General features: G+C 45.3%; 2 protein-coding genes across 4 annotated transcripts in view; both read right to left on the bottom strand.

Annotated features, from left to right (window-relative positions):
* The window catches only part of LOC120893879, a 41,161-nt gene extending 20,905 nt beyond the window's left edge, over window positions 1-20,256 (bottom strand). Inside the window, exons 1-3 of one of the 3 annotated variants that reach the window (XM_040296061.1) lie at window positions 20,192-20,256; window positions 18,803-19,334; window positions 2,042-2,104 (exon numbers count right to left, since the gene is read on the bottom strand). In XM_040296061.1, coding sequence (XP_040151995.1) covers window positions 2,042-2,083 — 42 coding nt within the window. In that variant the 5' untranslated portion in view covers window positions 2,084-2,104; window positions 18,803-19,334; window positions 20,192-20,256. Of the gene's footprint in view, window positions 1-2,041; window positions 2,105-18,802; window positions 19,338-20,123 lie in introns of all 3 variants that reach the window. The other 2 variants (XM_040296063.1, XM_040296062.1) reach the window with 2 other exon arrangements.
* A 3,552-nt stretch (window positions 20,257-23,808) lies between these two features.
* Window positions 23,809-27,067, bottom strand: LOC120897677. The gene is made up of 4 exons (XM_040302704.1): window positions 26,034-27,067; window positions 25,753-25,963; window positions 25,500-25,667; window positions 23,809-24,129 (listed from the first exon to the last, which is right to left on the bottom strand). Exons 1-4 carry the CDS (start codon window positions 26,771-26,773, stop codon window positions 23,884-23,886), a joined length of 1,365 nt encoding a protein of 454 aa, XP_040158638.1. The 5' UTR covers window positions 26,774-27,067; the 3' UTR covers window positions 23,809-23,883.
* Window positions 27,068-27,932: the final 865 nt, after the last annotated feature.

Raw genomic sequence — 27,932 nt, 5'->3', positions numbered from 1 at the left:
TGTAACAATGTGGCCAATTTGCATCAAAGTACCCGGGCCACCACACCTTGCGTGCCGATAGTGGCGAGTTCATGATGCACACACCAACACCAACCCAGTGTCCACTGGGCAACACTAACTGTTTGGTCGTGCTCTTCCCATGATACATCTTCACTAAGATGTTGCAAACTGTTCTAGCTGCAGCGGCAACAGCTCTGCGAGTAATACGGACGGACACCTTGGTGAGCGGCCAGCTGAGAACTCATTACACCGCCAGCCGTGAATCGTTTGGCGGGCAGGTGAAAACATTCCGGTATTCGTGCGCATACAATTATTGTCGGCACCTTTTTGCCTGGTTCCCCGCTTGGCTTGGATCAAGCGATCGTTCGGGGGGTTTAGTTTCGCAGTTGGATGCCGGATCTTTCTCTCGCGCGAGCGCTTGCATCGTGAGACTCCAGACTCCAGATCCTCTGAGAGAAGAAGAAAATGTAATGTAGATGTGGCGATCGAGATCAACAGGCCAGCGTGATAGCGAGCTGTCAGGTTACGTCCAGCCAGTCAGTGTTCTGCAGACATCTTATCTAATGGACTTACTACGAGGCTTCCAAGAGAGTTTCCATCACAACACAACTGATAAGGACTTCACCATAGAAGGCATCAAAAATGTGGATTTCGAGATCAACTCAATTTCTGGAATTCAAACAAACTGTGTTCCAAAATCCCGTGTTCAATCATGCCAAACATTCCAATTTCATTCCATTTCCAGATAAACATCGGACAGCCAAAACGGTCTACGAACGTCAAATTCTTGGCGTCAAAGCCTGATCCGAGAACTGGACAGTGGAGAATGAAGGATACCCAAAACCAGCAACCGTGACAGTCTTTATCGTAATCCCGCATCTCCAAACAGGCCCCACCGAAGGGATCATTAACACCGCTCTGGCAAGCGGCACGTCACGTTGCCCTACTTTCGAACAGGTTGTCCAAATGCTGCCGAATTCTTCCCGCCAGCCTCCTCCCGGGGCTCTGTTCTACGAAAAATCCCACGAAAGAGGCTCTGACCGGTCCGCGTATGTTTTGCAGCGTAATGTTTGCGTTGGCGACGTCAGTACGCCTACCGTCGGCCTGAAGGCCGTAAAATTGACTTCCCCAACGCCACGGGCCCAACCTTGCCCTTGGGATGGGTTTCGGTTAAGGTGGGTGTGGCTCAGGGGTACAGCAGCGGCACGTATTGTTGTATTGTATTGTTGTATTTGTATTTACATATCAAGAAGACGACGTCCTAACAGTAGCAGGAAGCAATCTAGCAACATTCAAACCGGCACCGTTGGAACTGTTTTGCAAAGGCAACGACATTCCACGCGAACACAGAATGTCTGTGACAGTCCACTGACAAGTGACGAGTTGGGGGGCACGAGTGTAGCACTCGCTGCTGCTGATGTTCGCCTGATGCAAAGGCATTGATGGATCCTCTGCGCCTATAGCTACGGCGGGCATCCTCTCCAGCAGGGTTCTCTGAACCCCAAAACCCCCGACACAGCACTACGACCGTTCCGCAAACAAGTTCGCCAATCACCGCTACCGAGACGAAGCTGCCAGTCAGTCCCCAGCCCGTCCAGTTGATTGGGTCCCAATTGCCCCTGTGTCTATGTGTGTGTGTGTGTTTACCACCACCGATTGATCATTATCATTGGATTGCGAATGCGCGAGCAACTTAAAAGACGGCCTGGTTGCAACCCGCGACCACTGCGCTTATCTAGCCGGCTGCAATCGCACAACGGGACAGTGACGGAGCGCCCGTTTACCGTTTTCGCTAGACCCACTGGGTGGCGTCTGGCGGTGATCGAGCTTGACTTTAATTGACGACGATGACGACGGTGACTACGGTGGCTTCGATCGATTCGGTTTGGACACGCAACAGGAAATTAAAATTACCTCGCACACGCACCAGGCTTTTCCCTTTAATGGCGGGGGGAATCGAGTTTAATGAAAAACGCATGGCAAATATGGGCCAGCGGCTACTTGGCCAACCATCGTATCGAAGGGTGAGGGTTTCACTTACCAAAACGTATAGTATCGTGCTAACTATCGAGTGTTTCTCCATGTTGATTTCATTGAGGTGTGTCTGTGAAATGAAAAAATAGACGGAAATGAAAAGAAGAAGGTTAATGAAAATACCTTGAAAGTTGAGAGGCAAAACAACACAGATCTAAATGCATTGAAAATGAATTAAAGGAATTTCGGCGGCATGGAAATCGCAACCGCTCATAGGGGGAAAGCACGCACCGTCGATCAAGGTTGAACAGGAAAGTTTTGAGTTTAGCCGAAAACGGAAGGAAATCTGATCATTTCCCATCTTTACTTTAAGGTGGATCAAGTGGAAGAGGCAAAAAACTAAGACGCTTTCTTCTGTGTTGGAATGAAATTAACCTTTTTATATGCTTAATGTGTTCTTCTTTCTTTGAAAGCATCGCCAAAGCCTCTTTTTTTCAATAAAAACTAAATTAATCATTGATTTTGCTTTCATCGACGATTTCGGTACGATCGATGTGGCTCGAAAGTCCTGCTTTAAAACAGGTTATTAAAATTGAACAGGTTTTTTTCTTGTGGCTTGTGCTAAAAGTGATGTTCCCAATTCCATGCCCCGTGTTAAGCAAAAGGCCAACAGAATGTGACAAATTTTATTGCTTCTCAAACAGAACGATCAATTTTAATTTTGAACAAGCGAAGAGGATACAAATTTTTGCGTAGCCTCCGTTGCCTTCACCCAGTCAGGCTTCGTTTCTTTATTCGCCATCCAAAGAAGGAACTGGTTTGTCCAATTCATTACGCCGTACGGGTTTGCATCCGATAAAAAAAACAGCGACATCTCGCCCATCCAACTGATGAGATCATCGGAAATTTCACTCCAATCGTCGCGTTGCGAAAGCCACCGCTGTCTGTCGATAAGAGAGCGCAAAAAACCCCCCGGCTGCCAACCTGCTGCAGTGTGTTGTTGTGTTGTCATTCGGAACTTCCAAACGAGGCGGAAATGAGCCGTCCAATCGAGCGGCGGTGCACATAACGTTTTTCTTCTTCGGCTGCGCACTTACGTGTGTACAGCACGGAACGGAACCGGTACACACACCGGTGCAGCAGCGGCAGCAGCAGCCCAGCATCCAACCGCGCCAGCCGCTTGTGCTACATTCGGAACTAGGAAATAGGAAACGCATTTCATTCAATTTCCTTGCCGCACCCAACCCCGGGGAGAGAAAAATTGGCATTAAGGTGCTACACCGACCTGTTCCGAGCTTCCCAAGGCATTCGGACCGAACCATCGGTACGGGTTTTCCTCCATTACACACACACGCACACACTTCCTATTTTTTCCGCCTTTCCGTAAACAAGACGTGAAGGCTTTCGTGGTGCCTATTTTCTTATTACTTTTCCTCTCATCACTTTGCTTCGCTTGATGTGTGTTGCTGCTACGGCTGCTGCTGATGGTGTGTGTTTTGAAAATTTATGCAAAAGCACACCAGCACGCATGCTCTTGCGGTACGGTGGGTGATGCTTTCACCCCAATCGGGTGCAGCGTCGATTTGTTGGCCTTTCGCCTCATCTTTTCTGCGCGTTTGAATCGAAGCAAATGGGGTTTGGATGGGTGGGAGGACGTTCGCGAACGGGTGAGTATTCGGTTCGGTGCGTGTTGACGTAACAAAAAAAGGTGCAAAACACAAAACACACAAAGCGAGTTAGGAGAGTGGAGAGGGTTTGGAGGTTACGTCTTTTCCAACCGTTCGATTCCGTCCCGTATGGTGGAAGTAGTGGCTGTTAGATGGAACGAGGAAAAAGAAGTACACACACACAGCAATCATTCAATTTGTGTCTTGTGAGCGATTACGGAAGTGAAGAATGTAGGTGACGATGGCATGAGCCACAACAGCAGTAATAATATTTTCACCTCTCTTCAACTGCATTGAAGTCTTTCGTTGAGGTAAGGTTGCGGCTACGAGATGGTGGAAGTTTTTCCGCTTTCACTCGCCTCACTCTTTAAGAAAAGGTTCTTTCCTCACTCTAACAAGCGTGTGCCTTGTTTTGCTCAAGGTGGTACAACTTTGAGCCGGTATTCTGCTGCTGCTGCAAAATTCAACCACACAGAGAAGGCCGCCGAGCATGAAATGGAATGAAATTATTTCCTCTCCGATTTATTGCCTGTGCTGAAAATACCACCCGTGAAAGCGGGCTTTGACCATTACCCAAGGCACCTGGGCCGGAGTATGTATGTGTGTTTGACCATAAATCATGATTTGCAAAAAGAATGAACAAAGCAGCATTAATCCGATGCAATAAATCAAAACAATCGCGATGCTAAACACATTCCCGTATCTGATAAAATCGATCTTCCAGGCCAACTCCAGCTGGGCTCACAGACACCCACCGATACAGGTCCGATCGCTTTGCGGAGGATTAATGCTCTGACCCTGAAGCAATCTATAAAAAGTGACCCGACACTAGGCAACATCGATCGTGGACATGATCACGGAGCGTTATGGAATCTAAAGGCCGTTTTTTTCTACCACAGACCACTACAAAGCAAAGTCGGTAAGGTCCACAAGAGAATCACCCTAAACGGTTCGCTCTCCTTCCCGAAAGTTCAATAGTTTGTGTTGCCGAAGTTAGATTGTAGGCAAAAGCCTTCCCATTCCGCTCGCACGAACTGGAACACGTACATGATGCTTGGTGAGGCACGATTTCTTGCGGTCTCCCATTGCGTGCTGCTCGGTGGCGTATGAAACTCAACCAAGCCGCCACGGTGTGTGTGAGCTCAGGGCGCATGGACCTCGCCCCGGAATGCTCAAAACAGCGTTGCACCCGATGATTAACCCGGGCGCTGCGTGCTTATGCTGATTTGCCGAGCCGCGTTACAGTTGAGACAGTGGAGACAGTGGAGTGGAGGGGGCCAGGCATGTCGACATGTTAAGTGATCGTTCTGTATGCTTTTTTTGTACAGGCCATAACGATCTGATTCGAGGTGTACGTAATCGGTACGTGGTACGGGGTGGTTTTTGACGTGATCAACTATCTGCCTGCCAACAAGCTCCGATTTGCAATATTCATAATAATCAGAACGACCTCCTCGAGCGCACGCCCGAAAGGAGTGAAAGGTCTGCATTTTGCATTGCCCGTGTGGGCAATCGTCCATTGGTGGCAGCGGATAGAAACGGCTTAAGGCAAGGCTTACAAATTAATTTATCGCTTGCAAATTCATTTTTCTATTCCCTCCGTTCCACTTCCAGCCACAAATGAGCATATTTAGGATCGTCTCGATGCAACCCCTCCCCCCTCACTGCTGGCAAACAAAGGCGGCAAGAAATTGCATTTTAATGCAGCTACAGGGTTTGCTGGAGGTGGTACGGGGTGGAGGATCCCCATTCGGCGGCAGGAGCGATGTGCGAAAAATGTTTACACGAATGCGTGAAAGTGAAAGGAGTTAATGACTGGAACGGGGATGGCAGGCGGCGATCGTTTCGGATTAGAGTTGCCGCTCCAAGACGGGGCGGGGTTTTTTTTCAAACACACATACACACACACAATACAGTCAGACAGCTGCCACCCAGCGCTAAAGGTGAGTTACGATTTTGGCCACACGCGGTTTTGCTCCTTTCGGAAATCGAAAACAATTCGCCCGGCTAGCGCGATCGTTAGTTAGTGCTTTGTTTGAACATTTTTCTCCACTGTTGTGAGGGAGTTTGCAAAGCCGTCAACCCTCGTGAGGAGAGGAGCTCGTGTCCAGTAACTGATTTTCGTGTTTCCTAGCTTGAATCGGTTACATCACGGCGCTTGTTTTCTCCTATTTGCGACAAACTTGTGTGTGTTTGGTTTGGAGCAAACGGCGGGACAGGGGGTTCGTTGCTTTAACGAATTCAACTCATCTTGAAAGTGAGATGTAGTCGTAACTTTCCTTTAATTGAATTTGGTGTGGTCGTAATCGAGTGGTCGGTCGATTGGGAAAGGTTGGTGTGGAAGAGAGATTGAGAGAATGTTTTAATTTTTGTTTTTTTTTCTACAGCATATGAAAAAACTAGTTTGATATAGTTACAAAGATGTAATCCTCTAATCAAAATGCTCCCGGGAAAATGTTCTTGTGATGCACTAACTGGCTTGAGGATTTGATTATTTGCTTAAACCTGATCTTTCTATTATTCCTCATTTATCTTTTTGCTCAGAGATGCAATTTTTCTCACTTGAAATGCTTTCAAAATCTCCAGAATTTAAAACAGCTCATTATTTAACGCCAAAAAGCGCTCGGATCAATTATCGGACCAAAAACACTCAACAGACTCCGTCGTGGTGCATCGCAAAAAAATGAATCCCTCTGGCCAATTATTGACATTTTTCCTTTTCCCCCTGCTGGAAGCTGTACAAAGTAAGCTCATTTATTTGTAGAGACAAACCACACAAAACAAGCACACTATCTTGCACAAACAGCACAGCAAACGGTCCCAAATTGCCGTGCGAAACGCGACCAATCGGCGACGAACCGCCCTCCGCTCCTTTCAAATCGTCCGCCTAATAGTTCTGATCCGTCCATCAACCTGAGACGCGCTGCGAGACATCCCGTGTTGCGCTGCTAAAGCTGCTTCGTTCAATGTCAATTTTAAACATAATTATGATGTGATTTTGCCACGAGATGAGATAATCGGCCGGGCCGCAGTTCCAGATGCTGCGACCGAGCGACCGGGCGCGCACGAGCACGCTTTAAAGCGCTTTAATTGTGTTGACGAGTGCCCTCGAGGAGACACAAAAGTAAGACCAGCAGGGAGGGATGAATGTTCCATTCAGCCCGCACTCGGCGGCACCCTCTGCCCATTTGGGCTTGACATGGCAAACTGCATGGCAAAAGTTTTGTTGACTCTAAGATCAACGCGCACCAAAACCCCCATTAGCTGTGCGCGGTCGCTCATGATCGTGGCGCGTCATGCGTAGCGGGCTAAAAATAATGCCGCACTGTCAACCGCACCATCGATCCGCTGGGACTGTGTGCTGAGATGCCCGTGAGGTGGCTTCTTCTCTTGCCTTTCTAGACTAGCAGTTAAACCATCATGAAACATAAAAACAAAGAAAGAAGACAGACGAAAAGATCACTTTTTCTCGGGGCCGTTGTCTGTGGACGCTCGCGTGGCCTTTACATTGGTTGTGGCGGTTTGTCTGTCAAGCTTATCTGCCCCGAACGGATCAACAGCAGAGAAGGCTACACTTAACGCACAGCACTTTATTACCTGCCTGCTGTTTACAATGCTTCAAACAACGGCGAGTGTTTACATGGGGGAATGTTTACTTCATTTCGATCGAAACGCAACACGATAAAATGGTCCTTACATTTCGATAAAAATTGCCATGTACGGGAAAGTATATTTAACATTTTATATGTTTTAAATTATCTGACGTCATATTCATCATACCGATAAAAAAGCAATATTTTAAATAATCGTACATCACACTGTTCAACGGTTTAATGTATTCTTAAATACTGCTGAGGGTGTCTTGTCAGCACTTCAATACGATTAAATTTCCATGAGATGCATCATTTTGATTCCAACAATGTGCATATTATTTTATTGGGAGAAATGATGCGAAATAGGCTCGAATCAGCACTTTTGTGCTATACACATATGTGATGATCTAAAAAACCGTTGCACTCTTTGAAGCGAACTCCGGATATTACGCCTTATCAATCTTCGTTGTATATTTTAAAGATTAGAAATCTCGAAGAATAAAAATATAAATCTCCTATGTCAGACTATGAGCACGACACAGACAGATTTCTTGTAAAGACAAATCAAACCAACGGAAAATCTAATCTAAAAAAATCCATAGTAGCAATGTCACGTGTCTAAAATGAACTGTACAATCGGCTACGAGTTTTTTTATCTATTCGGTGAACAAATGTTTATTGTATAAAAGGCTTTTCACGTCCAGTCTTATTTCTTCAATATCTTTTGTTGGAGTGTTACGATATCATATTCATCATAATATTTGCGGTAGACTTACATTAATATTAAAAGTGTTAAGCTGATGCTTGGTAGCTTTGAACAAAAGATCTACCAGCGATAAACACATTAAGGGAATGATCAATTAAGGAGCAACTATTATCTCAACAAGTAACTATTTTTTCGAGACAAAGTTTCCAATAAGAATTATTCTTTTAATTTTAATAAAATTCATCCTATGAAACTATCTATTTATTATTGAAAAGTAGCTCATCTTTTCCATCATCTACATACTTTTAAATCAAATGCCAACGTACAGCTAACATTAAACAGCCGATCATTCTAACGATCTCCGGCTACTCTGTACAGACGCTAACTGTGCCGTATTCAACAAAGAACCAGGAAATCATGAACAATGATGCTCCTTCCCCAATTTCCCCCCGGGAAGACACCAGCGGGAGGGCCTTTCCTTTACAACCTTGTCCTCTGTGTGTGTGTGTTTTTTTTGCCCTCATGTTGTTCCCTGTCTATTATGCGTTCCTGTCCCGCATTTTTCGCGTCAAGATTTATGACATCACCGCGGTGGTGCCGCGGCTCTGTGTGACACGCTTGATGGATTGATCACCCATCGAACCGGGCTATGCCTTGCCGAGCTCTGCGTACCCAGAGCGAGCGACTGCCGTGCTGCATAATTACAACCCGTCCGAATGCAGCGCGCTGGGTTCCGGAAACTATCGTCGTCGTCGTCGTCGTGCACAAGCTAACAGTACTTGTGAACCGCCCCGTTGTTTGGCATTTCCCGGCAGCACGATTAATCGATCCCGATGGGCCGCAAACAGCGATAGCTGATTAATGGAACGATCACCTCCAAAGGAGCCCAGCGGCGACGGCGCACCCGGGTGTTTCTTACAATTAGCATTCTTCGGTCCACTAACGCAACCACTTGGGGACACCCATTCACACACACAAACGCACACTTCGGGAAGGTTTAATGATAGTATTCTGTGCCTTTTTTTTAATTTATTAGCTATTCACGTTTTGCCGCAACGGTGTTTGGTGCATAAAGAAGCGCGAGGATGACTTCACCCGGAGATGTCTCGTTCGGTGGCGTTTGTCCGGATGTGCTAATCGGCATACCGAAGAGGTGTGTAGCTTTGATTGGATTTAAACAACACAACACCAAATCCTCAGCGAAACAGCTTCCTTTCGGCAAATGCGTGGCAACAAAGGCAAAATAGGTGTTTTGCAATAACGATGATGATGACATAATTGCTGATCTCATCTCGACCATCTCGGTGCATTAATCATGTTGATCACTTTCAATCGCGAAATTTGCGCATTCGTTTGCTGATTTGTGACCATCATCGCTTCAATGAGCGATCACATTACCCAGCCACAATACAAATTGGGCTCTATTGGGTCGAATTTTGAACGCTCGATTATTTGGCCACATTAGGTGGGGCGGCGTAATTGCTGCCCCTTGCAAAGAAACAGGATTTCATCAAACAGCAAGCAAATGCCTGATTGTCCGCCACTCCGTAGCCATTTATTTGCAATTTCTTTCACACCACCATTCTGCGTTCGATGCGGGTCGTGAGGTTAACCGCGACACCCTTTTTACCGGTTGCGCAATATGAGCGATATACATACGCGTGGAGACGCACACGTTAACAACAAGCCAACTAGAGATTGCAGATTGAGATCACGGTGTCCAAAAATGGGAGACCTTTTAATGATACACCTTTAGCCGGCACGGTGGCAGTTAAAAAAAGACCGAAACGAACTCCCGCACAATGGATAAGCACGATGGCCGCACGGTGCGGGCTATGCAATCGGTCTCCCCTCCCAACCAATTTAAGATGACCTCGCCAACCTGTTTCGACAAAAAGGTGAGGTGTCAGGCGGCGAACCAACCAGCAAACCCGAAAATCGTGCCCCTTTTGCTAAAAGTGGGTCGCGTTTTGATGACTTTACAAAATTGAGAAGCCAACCCCGCACTTCCCCGTTGTGCTTTAAAATAATAAAAGAAAAGTCAACAGCAGTCGGGGTGGGTGGGGCGGGAAAAAGCGATGCTCGGAGCAGATGACCTTATCTAGTGATGAAGCAGATTTTGTCCAAAACGTTCGACTAAAACATTGTTGGCCGTTATCAATCATAGCGAACTAGTTTGCGTTTTTCCTGCTTCTCAGCATTCCCTCTATAAAATGTACCTAATTTGGCTAGATTGTACCAAGATCGAATCTCGTGTGGCTCGCAATGGTGAGACTTTCGGTCTAATTAATTCCGTTAGGTTCCGCCTTTGTTGGCGAACAGTGCAGGACAGTTATTTGAACTGGAGGGCTTTATGGAGCTAATCTTCCCGTTCTCATCAGACTCGATGGTGATTCTTCACAAAACGCTGCGGCTCAAGTATTCTTGGCCACTTTTTCTTGTTGGTTTATTGTAAAGAGGTTCGTCGCTTGCTGCAGTCTCCGCGCCGGCTGTGTGCTGTACGATTGCAACGAAAGGTGAAAAACGAAAAAAACACTAAGAAGCCAAGAACTTGTTCAACGCTACGGAGACTCGACACCGAACGAACTACCAAACTGATCCGGTCATTGTATGTTAATTGCAAGATACAAAGATGCAAAAAAGAAGGAAAAAAACGTACAATCCCCAAGTTCCCGAAACTATCAGGCAAGCGATCTCGGTGTACGCCGGACTCGGTACGGATAGCGCAACGAATTGTAAACCCCGCTTTGCTGTGTGGCTTTCTGATCAACGTATTGAGCGTAGGGCTGGGCTGCAAAGCCGATTTCATACGCAAAGAAGCTTAGAGGTAGTAGGAGCGATATTGCGGCAGGGCTCATATCTAAACAAATTGCTCGCCCAGTGTAGCGACGAACAAAAGCGTTGTCTGTACTCTCGGCGCTGTTCTGTTTGCGATTGCCTATTAATAGGACACATAATCGGGCGCGTGCTTGAAGAATACGCATCACTTCATACAGACAAACAGGAGAAAAGACAAACAAAAGCATGAAGCCTACTTCATTCCTAACTGTATCATGGGTTTATACCTAACAATGAAATAGCAAAGGTATCTCAAATGGGCATGATAATTGTGGATGTTTCGCGATTCTAGCACGAGAGCACACACACGATCAGCTCAGAATGCGAGACGACGATGACGGCAGCGCACAAGAGCAGTTACCGTTGTGCGTAAAATTGATTACGAAACTAGATCAATAGGGATAGGGATTGAGCAGTTGGGATTTATAAAGTACAGTTTGAACGATCTAGATTCTGAGTGGCAAAGTGATCTATTGTTTGAAAATGGGGATGAGAGAGTTTATTGCATTTTTTCGGAACGGATAAGGTGTTGATTATTGAAGATGAGTATGAATTTTGTTAAGCAAATGATTCTTTTGCAACATATTCTGCACAATTTGTAGCTTGAAATTCCTAACATTTAGTTGAAGTATTATTTTGTTGTATTCTGTCACGAGTGTTTTTCAATCACTACATAAAAAGAGACATTCTTCAATCAACAAAGCTGCTTAAATGTCTAGTTTATTGCTTTATTCGAAACCAGTTGGTATTCTTATAACAAATTGAACAGGATTACCAACAAAATAAATCTTCAATTATTGGGAATGACTCAATACAGTTGGTTAAAATTCATCAAATAAATAACAGTCAATCCTGATTCAGTTAAATACTAATCGTTTAAAGAATATGCATCGTTAAATACATATATTTAGGCATTATTATGCTATTGACCGTGTCAAAAACAGCTCTACGTCTTCAGATTCTCTGTTAATCAACTACTAATTAGAGCTTGAAGAAATGGAACTGTATCACAGAACCAAAGTTCTTCCACTTAAACGCCTTATCGAAATGAAATAAATCACCAACCGTTAATTCCTACAAATCGTTCCAATAACATTACTCACCTTCAACGTTCTCCCCCCAACATAACTTCTGATTAAAACAAGCCTTATCGGCATGTGCCGTACACATTCTTCCACGGCTCAAAGATGGCCGACAACTTCATCGTTAAAGCAACGAGCACGGTTTCCACCGTGCGCATCGTAAAACAAACCCAAACGATCCAAAACTCTCCAAAGGGACAAGCATTTGCATAGAATGTTCGTTTACTACGGCTACGGTCAGCCAAAGTCGATAGGAAATGCTGACTGAAACTGTGTGCAGCACCGGTAATTAATTGATATGCAGCCCGTTAGACTAGCCAGCCGGACCCGATAAGAATTGTGTCACGCCCGGGGTTTGGATGGTAGATATGTAGGCACATAGAAGAAGAATGATTGTTCTTTCACTCTGCTTCTAACACGCGCGATTGATAGTGCGGTGAGACCCCGCAGAAAGCATTTAATCCTAGATTAGAACGCATATAATTATGTTGCTTTTTCGCTAGCGCAGCTGCTGCCTTTATTCTAATTGATTTTTTGTTGTCGCTCCCGATACATCGCTCCTCCTTTTGCTCCCATTTCCAGCCGGACGCCGAAGCGATTCATTAAAAATTTAAATGTTTGCCAAATTGTTGTGATCGGTAAGAATTTGCGCCGCGTGCCTGCCCTACAAATCTCATTCATTCGACCCAGGCCACCGGATGTTGGCCGTTTCGGGGCCGGCATTAAACGTCCCAAAACAGGGAAGCTATAATGCAATGGTCGTGTGGCTGATCCGCGCGAGCACCAAAGAATAAATTGCTGGTTTCGATTCCATTTCAACTGCCCATTGCGCGGCTCGGTGCGCTTCCAACGTATGCAAGTCAGAGCGCGTCGCGGTACAAAACTATAATTTGTTAAATTTACAGCATTCGCAACACTCTCCGGGCTGGAGTAAAAGCGTTGCCGCAATAACTGGGCCACACCGGCTTGGTTAGTCTAATGAGCGCTCGGGGGGCTACCATTTAAGCAGAAGCAGAAGGTTGGTCGCCCTTCTGCTCGATTGACGCCAACCGGGCGGGCGGACGGGCCAACCAACCAACAGCTACAGCTCTGCCTCGCGACCATTAATAATCGGCTGGGCGATAGGGCCGCTGCTTTGATTTGCACGCTGCGGTGTGCGCGTATGAACGGTCCGATTAGTCGTGACCGAGCGCACCCTTTCGGGTCGAATGCGTTAGACAAAGGCCTCATTCGTGCTGCTCATCTCCCGACCAGCACTCCCGGCAGTTGGGGTTTATCTTTAATTTGTGCTGACCCATTTTTAGCCCTTCCTGCTTAACGTTCGGGACAACAGGCTGGCAGATAGATGGAGAGCGGACTGTGTCGAGTAGAGCTATAAAGTTCGACCTTCTCTGGACGAATGGAAGCGATGCTACGATACCGCGTTGGTGAGGATGAGCCACAGTTGAGATTAACAAAAAGCTCATCGTTTTATCGTACCCGTCAATCGCGGTGGTAGAAGTGACGCTAGCTGGGGTTCAGAGAGGATGGAAAGGAGGAAGCAATAATTAACCGCGAAACGTGAGCTCCATTGAAGAAGTGGCTCCGTATCGTGATTCGGAGCGGGGATGAAAGTCACCGATCGGTTTGATTTGATCAATCGTTCGAGGTGTGGGTGAGGAAGGTTTTTCGAGTTGATTCGTAAATTGCTTTGTCCTCGTTTGCCGATCGTTTGCTGATGAGTTCTTTCACACAATCAAATCGTAGTTTGTTGGGGTAGAATTAATTTTATTCTAAAGGCAATACTGTCTTCTCGCGGCATTGAAGTCTTTCGTCTACCGTCAGCCGTACCAGGTGCGTGTTTTAAAACCTCTTTCACTCCCCATTGGCAGTTATTAAATCCCGTAAGAGTGCAATAAACTTGTTGCTTTTCCCAAAACACACACACAAACACACACATAATACGTACTTGATCGGTATTATCGCACCTTATGCTACGGCTCGAGCGCTTCTACAGCACACGCCTGCTGCATTCCCAAGGTCTCCGCTCAAGGCGGTTGTTTATACTTTTTGGGAAAGAATGAAAGAATGTTTTACGCTCCACCTTCACCAAGCAACGCAGCACCGTACGCAGCTGGTGAAAGCTTCTTTTTTCACCAATCATTCACTTAATAAAAATACGTAGCGGTACTAACTACCACAGGGAGGCGGGCGGCACACTAGCATCCACCAACCATCGATTCGATTGGGAAATCGGATTTCAATTTATTTTCCATTTGCCCTGCTGACTACCCTTTCTGCTGCTACGCAACAATGCTCACAACTATGTGTGTGTGTGTGTGTGTGAGCAGCTCGCATGGGTCATCTAATGCGTATGCGTACAACAACAGCAACAAAAAAAAACCTCCGCTCGCGAGAGAAGCCAAGAAACCCCATACGAAAAGTACGTTTGCTTTCAATGACCTCGGCGTACGCCAATGTAACGGATTCTTGACTCCAGCGTCGATCGCTGGGCGCATGCATGCGTGTGTGTGTGTGTGTTTCTTTTTCCATTGCTTCCCTTTCCCCGTACACACTACAAACTACACTGATGTTGGTGTTGTGTGATGGGTTTTTGGGGTCGAAGCTTTTCCTCCCCCCGAAGCACGCGTGCAGTTTCTTCTGGTGTGGTGTTTTTTTATAAATGGATTGGCCCGAGCATGCGTGTGCCAGTGTGCTGATTTCTTTTACAATTTGGAGGGTTAGTTTAGAAAGGTAGAGTCATAAAATGTGTGCCAAATCGTTGGTTGAATCGATGATGTTAAGTCTTGGATCAGAAAATGAATCAGAAACTAAAGACTTAAATCAAGAAAGCGACGAACCTGATGGTTTTGTCGCAAAAAAACGAACAAATAATGCAATACTATGAAAGGGATTTTACAAAACAGAACCTTAAAGATCCAATTGTACATGTTTTGTTTAAAAAAAATAAATTCAATCATAATTTTAAAAAATCAATGCAAAACAAGAGTACCGCAAATAACTTTGAAGTGTTCCAAATTTCAATGATTTTTACCATATTGAACTTCGTACTATTTTGCCTGCTGAAGTAAGAATACTTTGAACCACATTTTGCTTCTTAAGACTACATATTTGCGCAATTCAATTAAAACATTTTTCTTAGCAGCACCTCTCCTCCATTCCTCTCAATCCGAGCAACTCTTCTTCGAGTAATTTAGTGTGTTTTACCCTTTTTATTTAATGAACTTAACAGCCCAGATAGGTTCATTTTGCTGTGTTTAAAAGCTTTCAATGAAATTACAAACGGCATGCAAAACACTCCAGCCGGCGGGTAACGAATGTACTGTGCAGCCTCATTGCCAAAATCAATGTCGGCGTGTGAACATTATGCTTGCGCTTGCCACTAGCGTGTACAGCATCTTTTCGCTCAAGACCTACTCTAAATATTCATTCTCATTCAAAACTGCCCCTCTCCCCTTCTTCTCTATTGGTTTTAGTGCGAATTAATCCGTCAGTGCGGGTTCGTTCGGAAGGCCTCCGACAGGCGCTGCGCCGGCATTTGCAATTTATTTCACACTCACACTGGAGGAGGTAGTGTAAGGTGCTGCCAATGGGGAGGAGGTTTGGTTTCCGACTGTGTAATGAAATTAACGCAATCAACATCCATCCATCTCCGAGGCGGGTGTGTTTGTCTGTGCAAATGAAGAAGTAATTGCGAAGTGCGTTGCGTGTAGCAGTGCGCCCCGAACGTAGAATGCTTTGGCTTACACCTACTCTCACCCACAGCCACCCACTGCCATGTGGAACATGTGGTGAGCGAGCGAGCGAGCGGGGCGACGGAGGTCACAGACCAGAGGCCCCCCCGGGCACAGTCAGAAGTGGCCACGTTGCGCTTTATTAAATGCAGCGCTCCGTGTTTGTTCCATCGCCGTGACGGAAGTCAGCTGAGGCTGAGTGGCGTGGGTGCACGTGAGCTTTGCCATACGCCTCCACACGCGCCTAGTAAAGGCACATACGGACGCACACACACAGAGACGCGTCTTTGGTGCGGGTACCTCTACCTAAAGCTGGAGGTTGTAGCGTGTATTACGAACGCATGACATCATGCGATCGCGGATAGGCGAAGTCCGTGAGAAGTTGAAGGTTAATCGGCGACAACGTAACGTGTCACGGCAGCGGGGAGAGGGTTGTTTTAGTTTACTTACTCGCCACCGATGTTGAGTAGGTAAACCGTTTTAAGGGAAGAATTCTTGGCTGTGTACGTGTGGGTTTTTTTTGATCGATTTATTTAAGTGCTTTTTGCCGCCCCAGAAGGATGACGTTCTTGAGTGATGTGTAGCAGAGTAAATTAGATTTTTCTGAAGCGATCTATCAAACATGGTGACTCACAAAACACCCACCGAAGAGGAGTGTACACCCAGCACACAAAAGAATTACACCATTAAGGCCACCGAGCTGGTGAGGTGTGCTGTTAATGTTTTCCCTACTTTTTATTATTAATTCGTGCACGCAAATTTAACGTGTTCTTCCCCCCCTTCGAAGCCACAGCTAGATGATCTTCACGACTTTGCTATTTCATCTCCGACACGGCTCAGGTGCTTAGACTTTATGGTATCCAATTTTCATAAAACTAGTGCCCCCTTCGACCTTGCCCTCGGGGTCGGGGGCACTTGCACTGCTCGATCACCCTTTCGGAAGGGAACTTTTGCCTGCCATGTGATGTGCAGTGTAGAATTAAAAAAAAAGTTCATGGGAACCGTAAAGCCGTTTGAATGGGTGTTTTGCTCGCCGTATGTGTTGATAGCAGCTCGGCAAAAAAAGAAGGTTACCTTACTTTGTGCAACCCCTTTAACCAGCGCCCTCATGCACAGTTATGCTTAATTTCCCATTGCATAACCCCGATATGCTTTGTGTTCCTTCCCACCCTCAATCGAGCTCGAACGATAACGATATAATATTCCTGCGGAAACACACACACACACACACACACACACGTATGCATTCTTCGGCACGCATCGGAGGAACTTGTGGTGCCGTTTTTTCCACGCCACCAATTGGTTGGTTCCCCGCACCTAACGGGGAAAAGGTTAAGTAGAGCGAGGAAAGTGATCCCGATGCACGCCGCCGAGTGCTAGATTTGTTTGCATGTGTGTGTATGTGTGTGTTGGTGTTGGGAAAATTGGCAGAAAAACTCCCACCAAATCGTCACATTTGCCGTTACGATCAAAGGGAACGAAGAAACAAACAAAACAAAAAACTATCGACACACCAACGTGTTGAAGATGATCGATTTTTTCACACTGCTGAATTGCTTATTACTCCTTTGCCATGCAGGAATAACATCCTGTTGCCGAATCGTTACTGGCAAATCAAAAGTCGTGACTGTGGTTCGCGAAAAGCACCGAATCATCCCTATAAATGATCGCTTCCGGAAAGCTGGTCGGCCAGGTGACGGCATGGGTCATCCCTGCGGGCGAACTGAGATCATCCTCAAATCTATCGCGGGTCTCATCCCCGATCGTGTTGATCATGTCGAGTGAAGATTTGCGGGAATGATTGGAGAAGGATGGTATGCAAAAACAAAACCAAAAAAAAAAACACAAACCTCTCAACACCCGAAAATCAACGCCAGCTCATGTCCACGCGATCATATCCGGGATGAGTACGTTTCGGGCAGGGAGGGTTTTGAATTATTAACGACCGTGACGGGAAACTTGTACACGCGAGAGCATTGGCATCGATCAAGGTAAAACTGTTAAAATATTAGGTTCAAACTGAAAAGCATTCGGCCTTGCCAGTGATAATCAGTTGGGAGGCTATATTTAACACAGTTGGCTAGGTTTGTGATTTCGTGTGCTGTCGATCAGAAACATCCTTTGGGGTTGTTTTTTTAATACGGTTGGCTATGGCAATGCTATTTGTGTTTCAGTTTGAACATTGAACAGGATCTTTCAATGTCAATTTCCGCGACGTCAGTGGAAATAATCACCTTAAGTATTGATTAAGGAAACAACCTAAAATGTTCTTGAGTAATTATAGTTTAAAGAGTTTTTACTAAGGCAAATCAATAAAAATAACACTCAGAAATCATTTCAGTTTCTTTGCATTAATTGTAAACTGTGTTTAATGTTTCTTGTGTTATTTGAAGTTTTAAAGGTTTTTTTTTTTTATTTAATTTTCCTTTAGTCAGATGTAACGGTGAAATACATTACACTCATTCAATATTACTCAATTTGGATTACTCAAGATTACTTGACACAGCCAAATGTTCGAAATTCAGTTGCAATTGCAGACGCTATTTTACCATGGGTTAACTTATCTGTATTCTTCCCCATAAAATTTGTATAAATTGTTCATTTTATAAAAGAGAAAGAGGTAAATATTTGGCAAATGCGATAAAAGTCAATACTTCCATCAATATCTACGTACTTCAAAAAACATGATGAAAATTGCATTTTGGAAGAGTTGCATCTAAGTAATAGTTGTTTCACTTCACTTTTATTGACAATATAGCAGTCAATGGAACATAAAAATATTGTCCATCATTAAACAAGACATTTTGTGAAATAAACGATTGATCCTTGAGTTTTCATTCATCGATCGTGACTCAGAAAATGCAACTCAACCGCCTAGTCATACTACTAACCTCAATATCCAAATAAGAAATGTTCCAATACACGTTACGATTTCCTGCACGAAGGACAACGAACCATTTTAAAGCTGCTTTCGTGCAATAATTCCTCCATGTTTCGAACACATTAAAAGCGCAAGGATTAAGCAGAGTGTGTAAAAGTTTGGAAAGGAAAAACACAACCCTGATTGATCGGATGACTTTCCCGTTTTTTTCTTTTTCTTCTGCCAGTTAGTCTACCAGATAACCGGTCACCACCATCGGCCATCATCTGGACAGCGGCTTTGTGAGTGCCGCAAGCTGCGCAGCTCACTTACAAAAACGATACTTACTTTCCACTTTGTCGAGGTTATGCAACGCTTGTTGCCTTCGCTTGTCGCACCAAATCCAACCGAACCGAACCGGTGATCGATGAGAGGGAGCCCTGAACCGCTGCTTGCGCTTTTCTTTCGTGACGGGGGTTTTTCGCCTTGCGCCTTGCGCTGCTGGGCGGCTCCGGACTTTGATGAACGCAAGGGCCGTTGCTCGAGGACACGGCGACTCGAGGGAAATCCTGTTTTCGGGGTGTACGTTCCACCAGCACCACCCCTTCGGCTCTTGTCGGCTCCTTTTACGTCTCCCACCAGACAAACATACAAAGGAAAAACGCACACACACACCGGCCAAAACACACACACACTCGTTTGCTTCTTATCTGTGTGATGCACTTTGCTTATTCGCTATGCTTATTCCACTGCACCAACCATTCGAAGCACTGCAGCTTGCAACACAACACAGAACAGAGCACAGAGGAGAGATGAGCACCTCACTCACACTGCACGCACACACACCTTACACTTGCATTTCCGTTTGCTTTTGCTCTTACTGCTTTATTTTTTGTGCACACAGGCGAAAGAGAACCCGAAAAATAAATGTGAAGACAAATATTAAATGATGAGAAATGATCATGTGCCACTCTGAAAATAACGTAGACGTGAAGAATTTATCGCCCCCAGACACTGCTGAGATAGGCTGAGATATCAACAACCCCAAGAGAGGGACAAAGAGAGACAGAGATAAAGAACTGTACACGCACTGTACGAACAAAACTGTAGGGTGTGCGACAGCACCAAGGCAAACACGACAACGGGCAGCCTATCGCGAACACGATCTTTGTCAGCGCACCGGACAAAAAGGCCGTCCGGGAGGCGAAGGGTAGAAAGGCAAACAAAACACGCAACCACACGCGGCAGAACTTGTACGACCAAACGGACGCAGCAACCTTACGCGGCTCGATTCACATATTCTTGCCCGCCATATGTTGGGGAAGTTGTGTTTTATGAGAAAACGCGCCCAAACCAGCGGGTGACGAAATTGGGAATTAATTTTAGAAACACGCCAAAACTTGATCGAGACACTTGCTGGCCAGTGGTAAAGGGTAAAGTTTTAAACACTGCACTGTGAAAGAAGCAATCCTCCCCCGGGGCGGGCACAACAGTCAAGCTAATTTATGGTTTTTTTTCGGGCAGCAAAAAGAACCACTTCTTCGTAAGAAAAAAAAAAAACACCTGAAAATCTTTGGTGCAAAACTCAAAAGTAGCAGATCCCCACCCGGCGGGAGGTTCGTTCACTTAGCCACTGAAAGCTGGAAAATGTTGAAACGAGAACACACACATAGTGCTGAGATCGAGGATCGCGTAGAAAAGCACACAGAGAAAACAACAACACGCAGATCGACTTACACACTCTGTACCGCTACGAAGCTACGAAACGAATAAGCGGGCTGCGCTCGATCGGGAGACTTCAACGCGACCGCAGACCGGAATACCTTGAAAATGTTGCTCAGGTATCGTTCTTAGGCACGGCTGCCGTGATGTTGGGTGAAAAAAGTATTGTAATTGAAAGTTGTCAGGTGACATTAATTTGATATTGATTTGAAAAATAAGATAAAATGTAGGTTTACCAGTAAACGAGTGTAGTTGTTAATAATATACAAAAGGAATAAAATAGTTTTCACACTGTTTGATCTTATGAAAGGACATAGTGGTCATTTAATTTGACATTCGTTCAATGCTTAAGTTCATGTTAATTGATGATTGTATTGCTATATATGCTATATAAACGTTATATTTTTATACAATTATACAGTAATATCTGGGTAATTTGACTTTTGACTCGATCATAGTCACCAATAACCACAAAGGATCATGACCATAATCATGACAACTGTGCGAAGACCGTTATGCTTTGAATTGTTGCATAGGCAACACCTTCAATGTCTCTCTGGCATTCAGTTATTCAGTTCCTCTACGATATTGCAATTACGTTTTATTTTATTCACATTTTACCATTAATAAACATGTCCTCAAACACTGAATTCGAGAAGAGAAAAAACATTAAGTGATGAAACCTCATAAAACAAGACATTAACAAGGTATCAGGTGACTTAAGTTCGTTATAAATACATTGAGCACACATTTCAACGCTATGCAAGTAAGAATTTATCCGGTTTATTCTAACAAAAGAAGTTCTCGAAGAAGTTGTGTGACATTTCCTTTACTCTTTCTTATGGAAAGTGTACTTCATTTGATGGAAATTGGACTCATGGCATCCTTTTTTGAATAGGATCCTTATAAATTCCTTAGTAAACATGGATTTGTCCAACAAAGGTACTGTAGAGTCTAATTCCAGTTAAGCTAAGTTCATTTCAAGTAAGCAAGAGTTAATTAAGTGTCTCACAGCTATGGGAACTCCTGGAAAATACTGTATTTGATAGCTCCTGTATTATCGTTTACCAAAAAAGGTTTAAATATATTAACTTTGTGATCTGTCTTGGCCCGGATTCATAAGTATTTTTTATAATAAAAAATACTTAAGGATTCAAGTTCATCAGCCATTGATCATAGATAATTTTAACAATTTTTTCACGTAAAACCAGACTTAAAGTTGTTCTGCGCAGAAATTATAACATTATTTTCAAAAAATTGAATTCTGTCACATAATTCATCATCTTGAGATAACGATAAAAAGGGATTGTTTTATTTTTGTTATATTTGAAATCAAATCTCTAGGGGGTTTTGTGATCATGCTTGCACCAGCAAACTCATGCTGCTCGATCTCTCTCTCCCTCTCTCTCTCCTTTTCTTTCTTTCAGCGGAACAGCATCGCTCCCTTTTCCACACACACACCCATCGGAACCGGACGGACCGTTCGCTCTGTGTGTGCATTTCATAAACCCCTCGCAGCACGTAGTGGTATTAGTGGCGCAAGGGGTTGATGATGTTGCCAGCCCAGCGCGAGCGCAACCGTACGAATGCACGCGCGCACCGTTTGTGTGCAGGAATGTGTTGAATGGGGCGATGTGTATGCGAGCCAAACGCACCATCACTCGTGGTGCTATGGTATTGGTGTGAGGCGCATAGTGGGCTTAATTGAATGCGTTGTGGCGGTTTTCGGCCACCATGCGCTCCCCAAAAATTGCGTCCGTTAAGCAAGAATAATTTAATTAGAACATTTTCTAGGTCAAAAGCAGTTAGGGGTGAGTTCGGGAGTGTGGCGTTTTTCTCACTTTTTATGGTAGAAAACAGTTCTTTTGTGCCCGGGGTTTGCTTTTGCCTGCAGCAAGTAAGAGTCGTTACACAAGAAATTTTCGTTAATCAGATTCTAATTTTCTCACCCCAAGGTACATGAGTGCAGCGCAACGATTGGGTTTGATGGCGATGAGCTAATAATAAGTTGAAATTATTTTTAAACGGCACATGGAACGGGATAGAAATTCTTGCACAAAAACTCCACTTAAATTGCCATAAATTATGTAGGCTTTTTTTGAATTGAATTCACAAACCTTACAAACAAAGGGCCGTTTCACGTGCGATGGCAACATGTTGCCCTGTAACTCTTTAATTGGACACATTTAAATGGCCACTCGGATTTTTTTTTTTTTCGAAATCAATTGTAGCCTCATTTTTTACGACATTGATCTGAATACTGAACTGCTTCTGGGGTGGCCAGTGCAAGTAATTGGTAGCAAAACGTTCATCACACATCATTAGGCGCATCCCGAGCACCTAATGAGTGCCGTACCGAAGGAATCTCCTGCATCTCCGTCTGTATCGAGGCTGCACCTTGAATGGAATCTTCCACTTGAGTAAAAGAAATCGAAAAACACAAAAACAAAAGTGACCTTAATTCGGTCGGCCTAGTAATTAGGAAGCTTTTTCTCCCGTTTACTTTCGTTCGATCGAGACGCGAGTGTGCAAACAACGCGTTTAGGACTTCCTGCTCCTCAGACACGGCACGGCAAAACCAAAAGGTAAACAAAGCGCAGATACAGTTAACAAATCATGTTAACCCGGCCCGCCATCCAAACATCGGCCAGCATCGAGCATAATCGGCACAGAAGTAAAAGTGTGTCCTCATTTCCCTGTCCGCCAGCGAAATGGGTCACATCCCGCCCAGAGCACGGCTCACTGTGAAATGGTCATTTGAAAATCCCGCGTCCCCTAATCGCACTCCCCCCTCCCTCTTTGCACCTATCGCCCGGCAGCCCACGCGCATGGCACGTTGATTTGTTGGTGTTTGAGGGCTGCCTTTTTTCACCCTTCGAGCGCCATTACCTATTGCAACCAATGCAACGCAAACATGTGCATCTCGCCATCCAATATGGCGCTATGGGGAGCGCACCGTTGTGTGCGTTCAGAAACGAGCAGAACCGGTTGCAATCGAGAAATTGCAACACTCACACACACACCAACACACGGATAGGAGCCGAAAAGTGCACAAGAGAGAGAGAAAAAAAGCACCCCAACAGCACGAGCGAACGATGGGGAAATGCAGTTTGTGCACCCTGAAGACAAAGGCTTCGATGCAAAAGAAAGAAAAAAAAACAAACCTCCAGACACCCTTTCGCGAGAATGTGCAACAAAGACGGGGCTTTTTGGTGGAGCGACACGGCCTCCGACACTGTTCGTTTGAGCATATTTTTGCAGCATTTTCGTTACTCGCCCAACAACCCCTTTACGGCCTTTATTGGCCATTTTCCAGGAACGGGCGTACAGTGCCTTCGTGCATATGCAAGCGATTTGTTGCATTGATTCGATACAGGAAGAACACACATACCTGCCTTCCAGTTGTCTCCATTGCACCCCTCCTAAAGCCCGTCCACCCCAAATCGACAAGCTGCCTCGAGGCATTGGAATGCAAACGTGCATCGCTCTCCTGGCCTGGGTCTTTGTGCGAATTGTCGTTCCGGTCGTGGAATGACTAATCGGAAAAAAGCCTCCCCTTTCTCTGCTCCCCCACCATTTGCGATGTCTTAAAAGCGTGATGACCGATTAAAAGGGCGTGAACGGGTGACTTGTACGAAGGCATAAGAGAGGAATCTATGCTAGGGTTACTTTATTATCGAAGCTCAACCGCTGCACTCAACGGGGCCCTACTGCACTACCGACCTCGGTGGTGGTGGTGGTGATGTTGCCGCCCCGTCCAGATGCCGCAGATAGTCCTGCTCGAAATCGTTCATCTGCTTCGACTGTTCCTGGTTGAACTGTTGCTTCTTCAGCTGGTCCACGCTTAGCAGGAGCTTCTTGTAGTCGGCCAGCACCTCGGTGCGCTGTTTGCGCAGTTGCCGAATCTGCTTCTCGTATGTGAGCCGTTCCTGTCGGGCGGCGTCCCGTGTTTCCTGCAGAACGGGAAAGAAGGGTATGGTAAGTATAAGTAACATTGTTTTGTAACTGTGGTGTGTATGTAACTTAGGAATTTTGTTTTAATAACGTTTTAAGTAGCTTGAGAGTCATTTTTAACAGCTTCTATGAGTTTGTGATAAGCATTTTATAAGAGAAGTGCATACAAGTTTGCCAAAGTGAGCATTATGTAAGAGCAGATTAGTAACTTCAAGCTATTTTTTCAAGTATAAACCTTGAACTCTGATAGCAACTCTATATGCTTAAAATAAATCCTTAAATATACTTTGTGAACTGAAGTAAAAGTTTCACAAGTTTGGGGTACGAAGGATTATTACTTCAGAAATGTATTTCATTCAATTAAGCTTTACACAACGTCCTTTATAACAAATTTAAGTCCTTCATAATTTTGTCATATTTCTGTACCACGTGGAAGAGAAGATGACTTGAATTGAATTTATCATTTATGATTACATTGCTGATTTTTTTTTAAATTAATTTTGAATCAATCCCGGCATTACTCCTTACGTCAGATATTGTACTAACATCTGTCAAAGTACTAATAATATTTTGCAACTAAATCAATTAAAAAAACTTACAGGGTTTTTTTTAAGTCGAATTGAGAACTGCCATGATTTATCAAGAAGTTGTTTGACATTTTGATACGGGTTTCAATTTAAATATATTTGAACCACTTTTATCCTGATTTCAAACACTTTGAGCAAGTGTTTTCGCTAGAAACCAGTCAATTAGTGGTTGACGAATTCGAAATTATGCAAAAACACTCATGAAACTCCTATTACTAAAGATTCTTGCGTTGGTTTTGTCGTGTCATAGATACACAATGCTGACCATATTTCGTTTCCAATCCGGACAATCCGTCAAACAAATAAGACAAGTAACCCTGCTTAAAACCCGGCATGATCGCGTAGGTCTTATACGCCTCGGCAGAGCAAAAGAGGCAAAATTTACATGCTAAAAATATTCATATTTCAATTCTGTGCGTGATCTCAAGCACTGCTCCAAAGTCCAAAAAGCCAGCTCTCTGTGTCTGTGAATGAATACAGGTAATATTTAGCATCGTTGGAGTTCCATCGAAAGCTCCATCTTTATGGCGGACAGAATATCGTAAATATCGTCTCAAGCTGTGAGCTCTCGAAGCACTCCATACTCCGCAAATATCTTTAAGCGCATCTTCTCCAAAATTCCCCACTTGATCATCTGTAACACAGCGTTCAGAAACGGGATGAAAAGGGGGGAGGCCCAAAGTTTCCCAATTTTCTTACCCACTTGCTACAACCGACAGGCAAACAGACAGAGCACAACCCGAGAAGAAGCCTTTCCGTCAACAGACGTAACAAACCGATACCTTTTCCGAGTCGTTCGCAATGCTCAGCTTGATGCGCAAACTTTCGACCTCCTCCTGCGCCTTGAGCAGCCGCCGGTCCTGCGTTTGGTTGTGGTTGGCAAGGTTGCGTATCTCGGACCGCGCACCGTACAGCTCCTTCGCCGAGACGTTCAGCTGGGCGTCCTTTTCCTGGAAGCATCAATCATCCGGCGTTTGAAATTGTGAGTCAAAAGACTTCACACAACCCTCTCGCCTTCGCTCGAACGCAACGCACCTTTAGCAGTTTGTCCAGCTCCACGTTGCGCTCCTCGTACTTCTTGACCGTGCGCTCGAGCGCCCCATTCTTCGTCAGCAGCTGTTCCTTCACCGCCTCGAGCTGCTTCAACCGATCGAGCGCCAAATTAAGATCCTTGACATTCGCCTCGTTCTGCTTCTGGCTCGCTTCCAGCTCGGTCTGAAGGATGGCGACTTTGGACTTGAGAAACCTACACACACAAACACACGACCAATCGTCAGCTCCGTTAGTCGTACAAACAGCCTTCCCCCCAAACCTACTTGATCAGTCCCTCCGAGCTGATGTTCTTCTTCTCCAGCACCTTCGGTACGACGTCGGCCATGTTTTTGCTGAGATTGCGAGCCGCCGTCCCGGCCGATGTCACCGATTTGCTTGCGATCAGCATTCCACCACCCGGACCGGGGCCACCGCCTACACCACCACCACCGCTACCACTGCCCCGCTGGCCATTGCTTACCTTGCGCTCCACCGAAACGGTCGTGACCTTCACCAGCTGCAGCTGCTGGTTGGTGGTAGTGGTGTTACTGTTATTGGCCCTCGTGCGCTCTTCCTGTATTGCGTCGCACCGAATCTCGGTGAGGGTCGTCAACGTGCTGGCCGGTTCCTGGACACCTCCACCGTACGTATCCTTCTCCCCATCGCGCACCACCGCAAAGATGACGGCCGAAGAGCGTTCCTCACATTCTGGGTCCTCGTCCGAAGCACCGGCAGCAGCACTGCCACCGCCACTGCCGCCCACACTTCCACCACCGATTCCACTTTCCTTATCGGTCGTATCGATCGAAGCGCCCAGCTCGGAAGAGGACGACTCATCGCCCGGCCCGACGACCACCGTCGCCGCCGCCACATTGTCCAGCTTCTTCAGGCCGTGGCGCAACCGGCGCTTCGTTGTCATCCAGCTGACGTTCTCGTTCAGCTCGAACAGGCCCCGTGACTTGGCGTTTATTTCCTCGTTCAGCCGGAACAGAACGCGTTCGCGCTCGAGTAGCACCGGATCCATGCTGTATTGTTTTCCGTTCCTGTCGGGTTCCTTACCGGGCAACTAGCGGCATCAAGTGTAGAACCTTTTTCTTTGTGTGTCAACCACCGCAAGGTGCTGTGCTTCCAGAACAACCAACCGTGCACGAAAAGTGTCCCAATCTTTCTTTACTTTCCAGCACAAAAAAAAAACCCACAAACGAGAGCTCTCGGATTTTCCGCTCCAACGCGTTTCGCTGCAATCGGTGCCCGGCGAGTGAATGCACGCCAAAGTGCCAACCGTTGATTGAAACGGGTGGCGTCGTATACCGTCTACAGCCGTTGCCGTTGACAACCGACCGGAAAGCCGGCCCGGGGGTTGCTATGGTTTTTCCTTTCGGCGTAGCGATGGTGAAATTCGTCAGCCAGCCCTGCCGTTGCCGTTGTTTATGTACGCCAAACAGAATGCCGGCGACGCACCTGTTGATGGCTGTCCCGTTGCGTGCCGAGGGTTTGTTGACGTCCGGAACATACTGGGAATGTCAATTGAGGTGATGTGTTCCGAAAAAGCAAAGAACGTTTCCTACCGTGGGACGCGTTCCAGTTTACCGAAATGTGAATGGAACATGCATTGCTGATGGTAGAAAAGTGTTAAACCGTGTTTGTACGAGTACTAAGACGTGTTCTATGAGTCATCTCTTTTGGGAAGAATTTACAACAATAAACCCTCAAAAACGATACAAATTTATTCCTTTTAGCACAAAGTAAAGTTGTGTTATTACCAAAGTAATTACGATTTCTGTCAATCATGTAAATCATTTCTTTTACACTGTTTGGTTTGATTTTGTTTAACTTCAAAGCCCTTATCCCACTCTACCAGTGCTTGTAAGGGATTGCATAAAATGCATTTGTTATTTTACGCTGCTTTTTTTCAAATAACTACTGCCGGAAATGTTTCGTTCAACAGTACCAGAGTCTGCTACCGGCTTGTACTGTTTCTGGACCTGGACAGTTGTTCCTTGTTCCTTGACTGAGAGAGGTTCAGGTACAGTGTTTTAATTGAGCTAAGTTCAGTATCGATTCCAGCAACGGCATGAATTGAGGAATCGTTTGAAGAGCTGTATGACTTCTATAACTTTATGACATCTGCCTAAATTTAAAGACCGCTATAAGTTCAGGATCAGATACAGACCCAATATCGA

The sequence above is a fragment of the Anopheles arabiensis genome, chromosome 2 (assembly GCF_016920715.1).
Source record: "Anopheles arabiensis isolate DONGOLA chromosome 2, AaraD3, whole genome shotgun sequence".
NCBI lineage: Eukaryota > Metazoa > Arthropoda > Insecta > Diptera > Culicidae > Anopheles > Anopheles arabiensis.
This window is presented reverse-complemented; position numbering and strand designations above follow the sequence as displayed.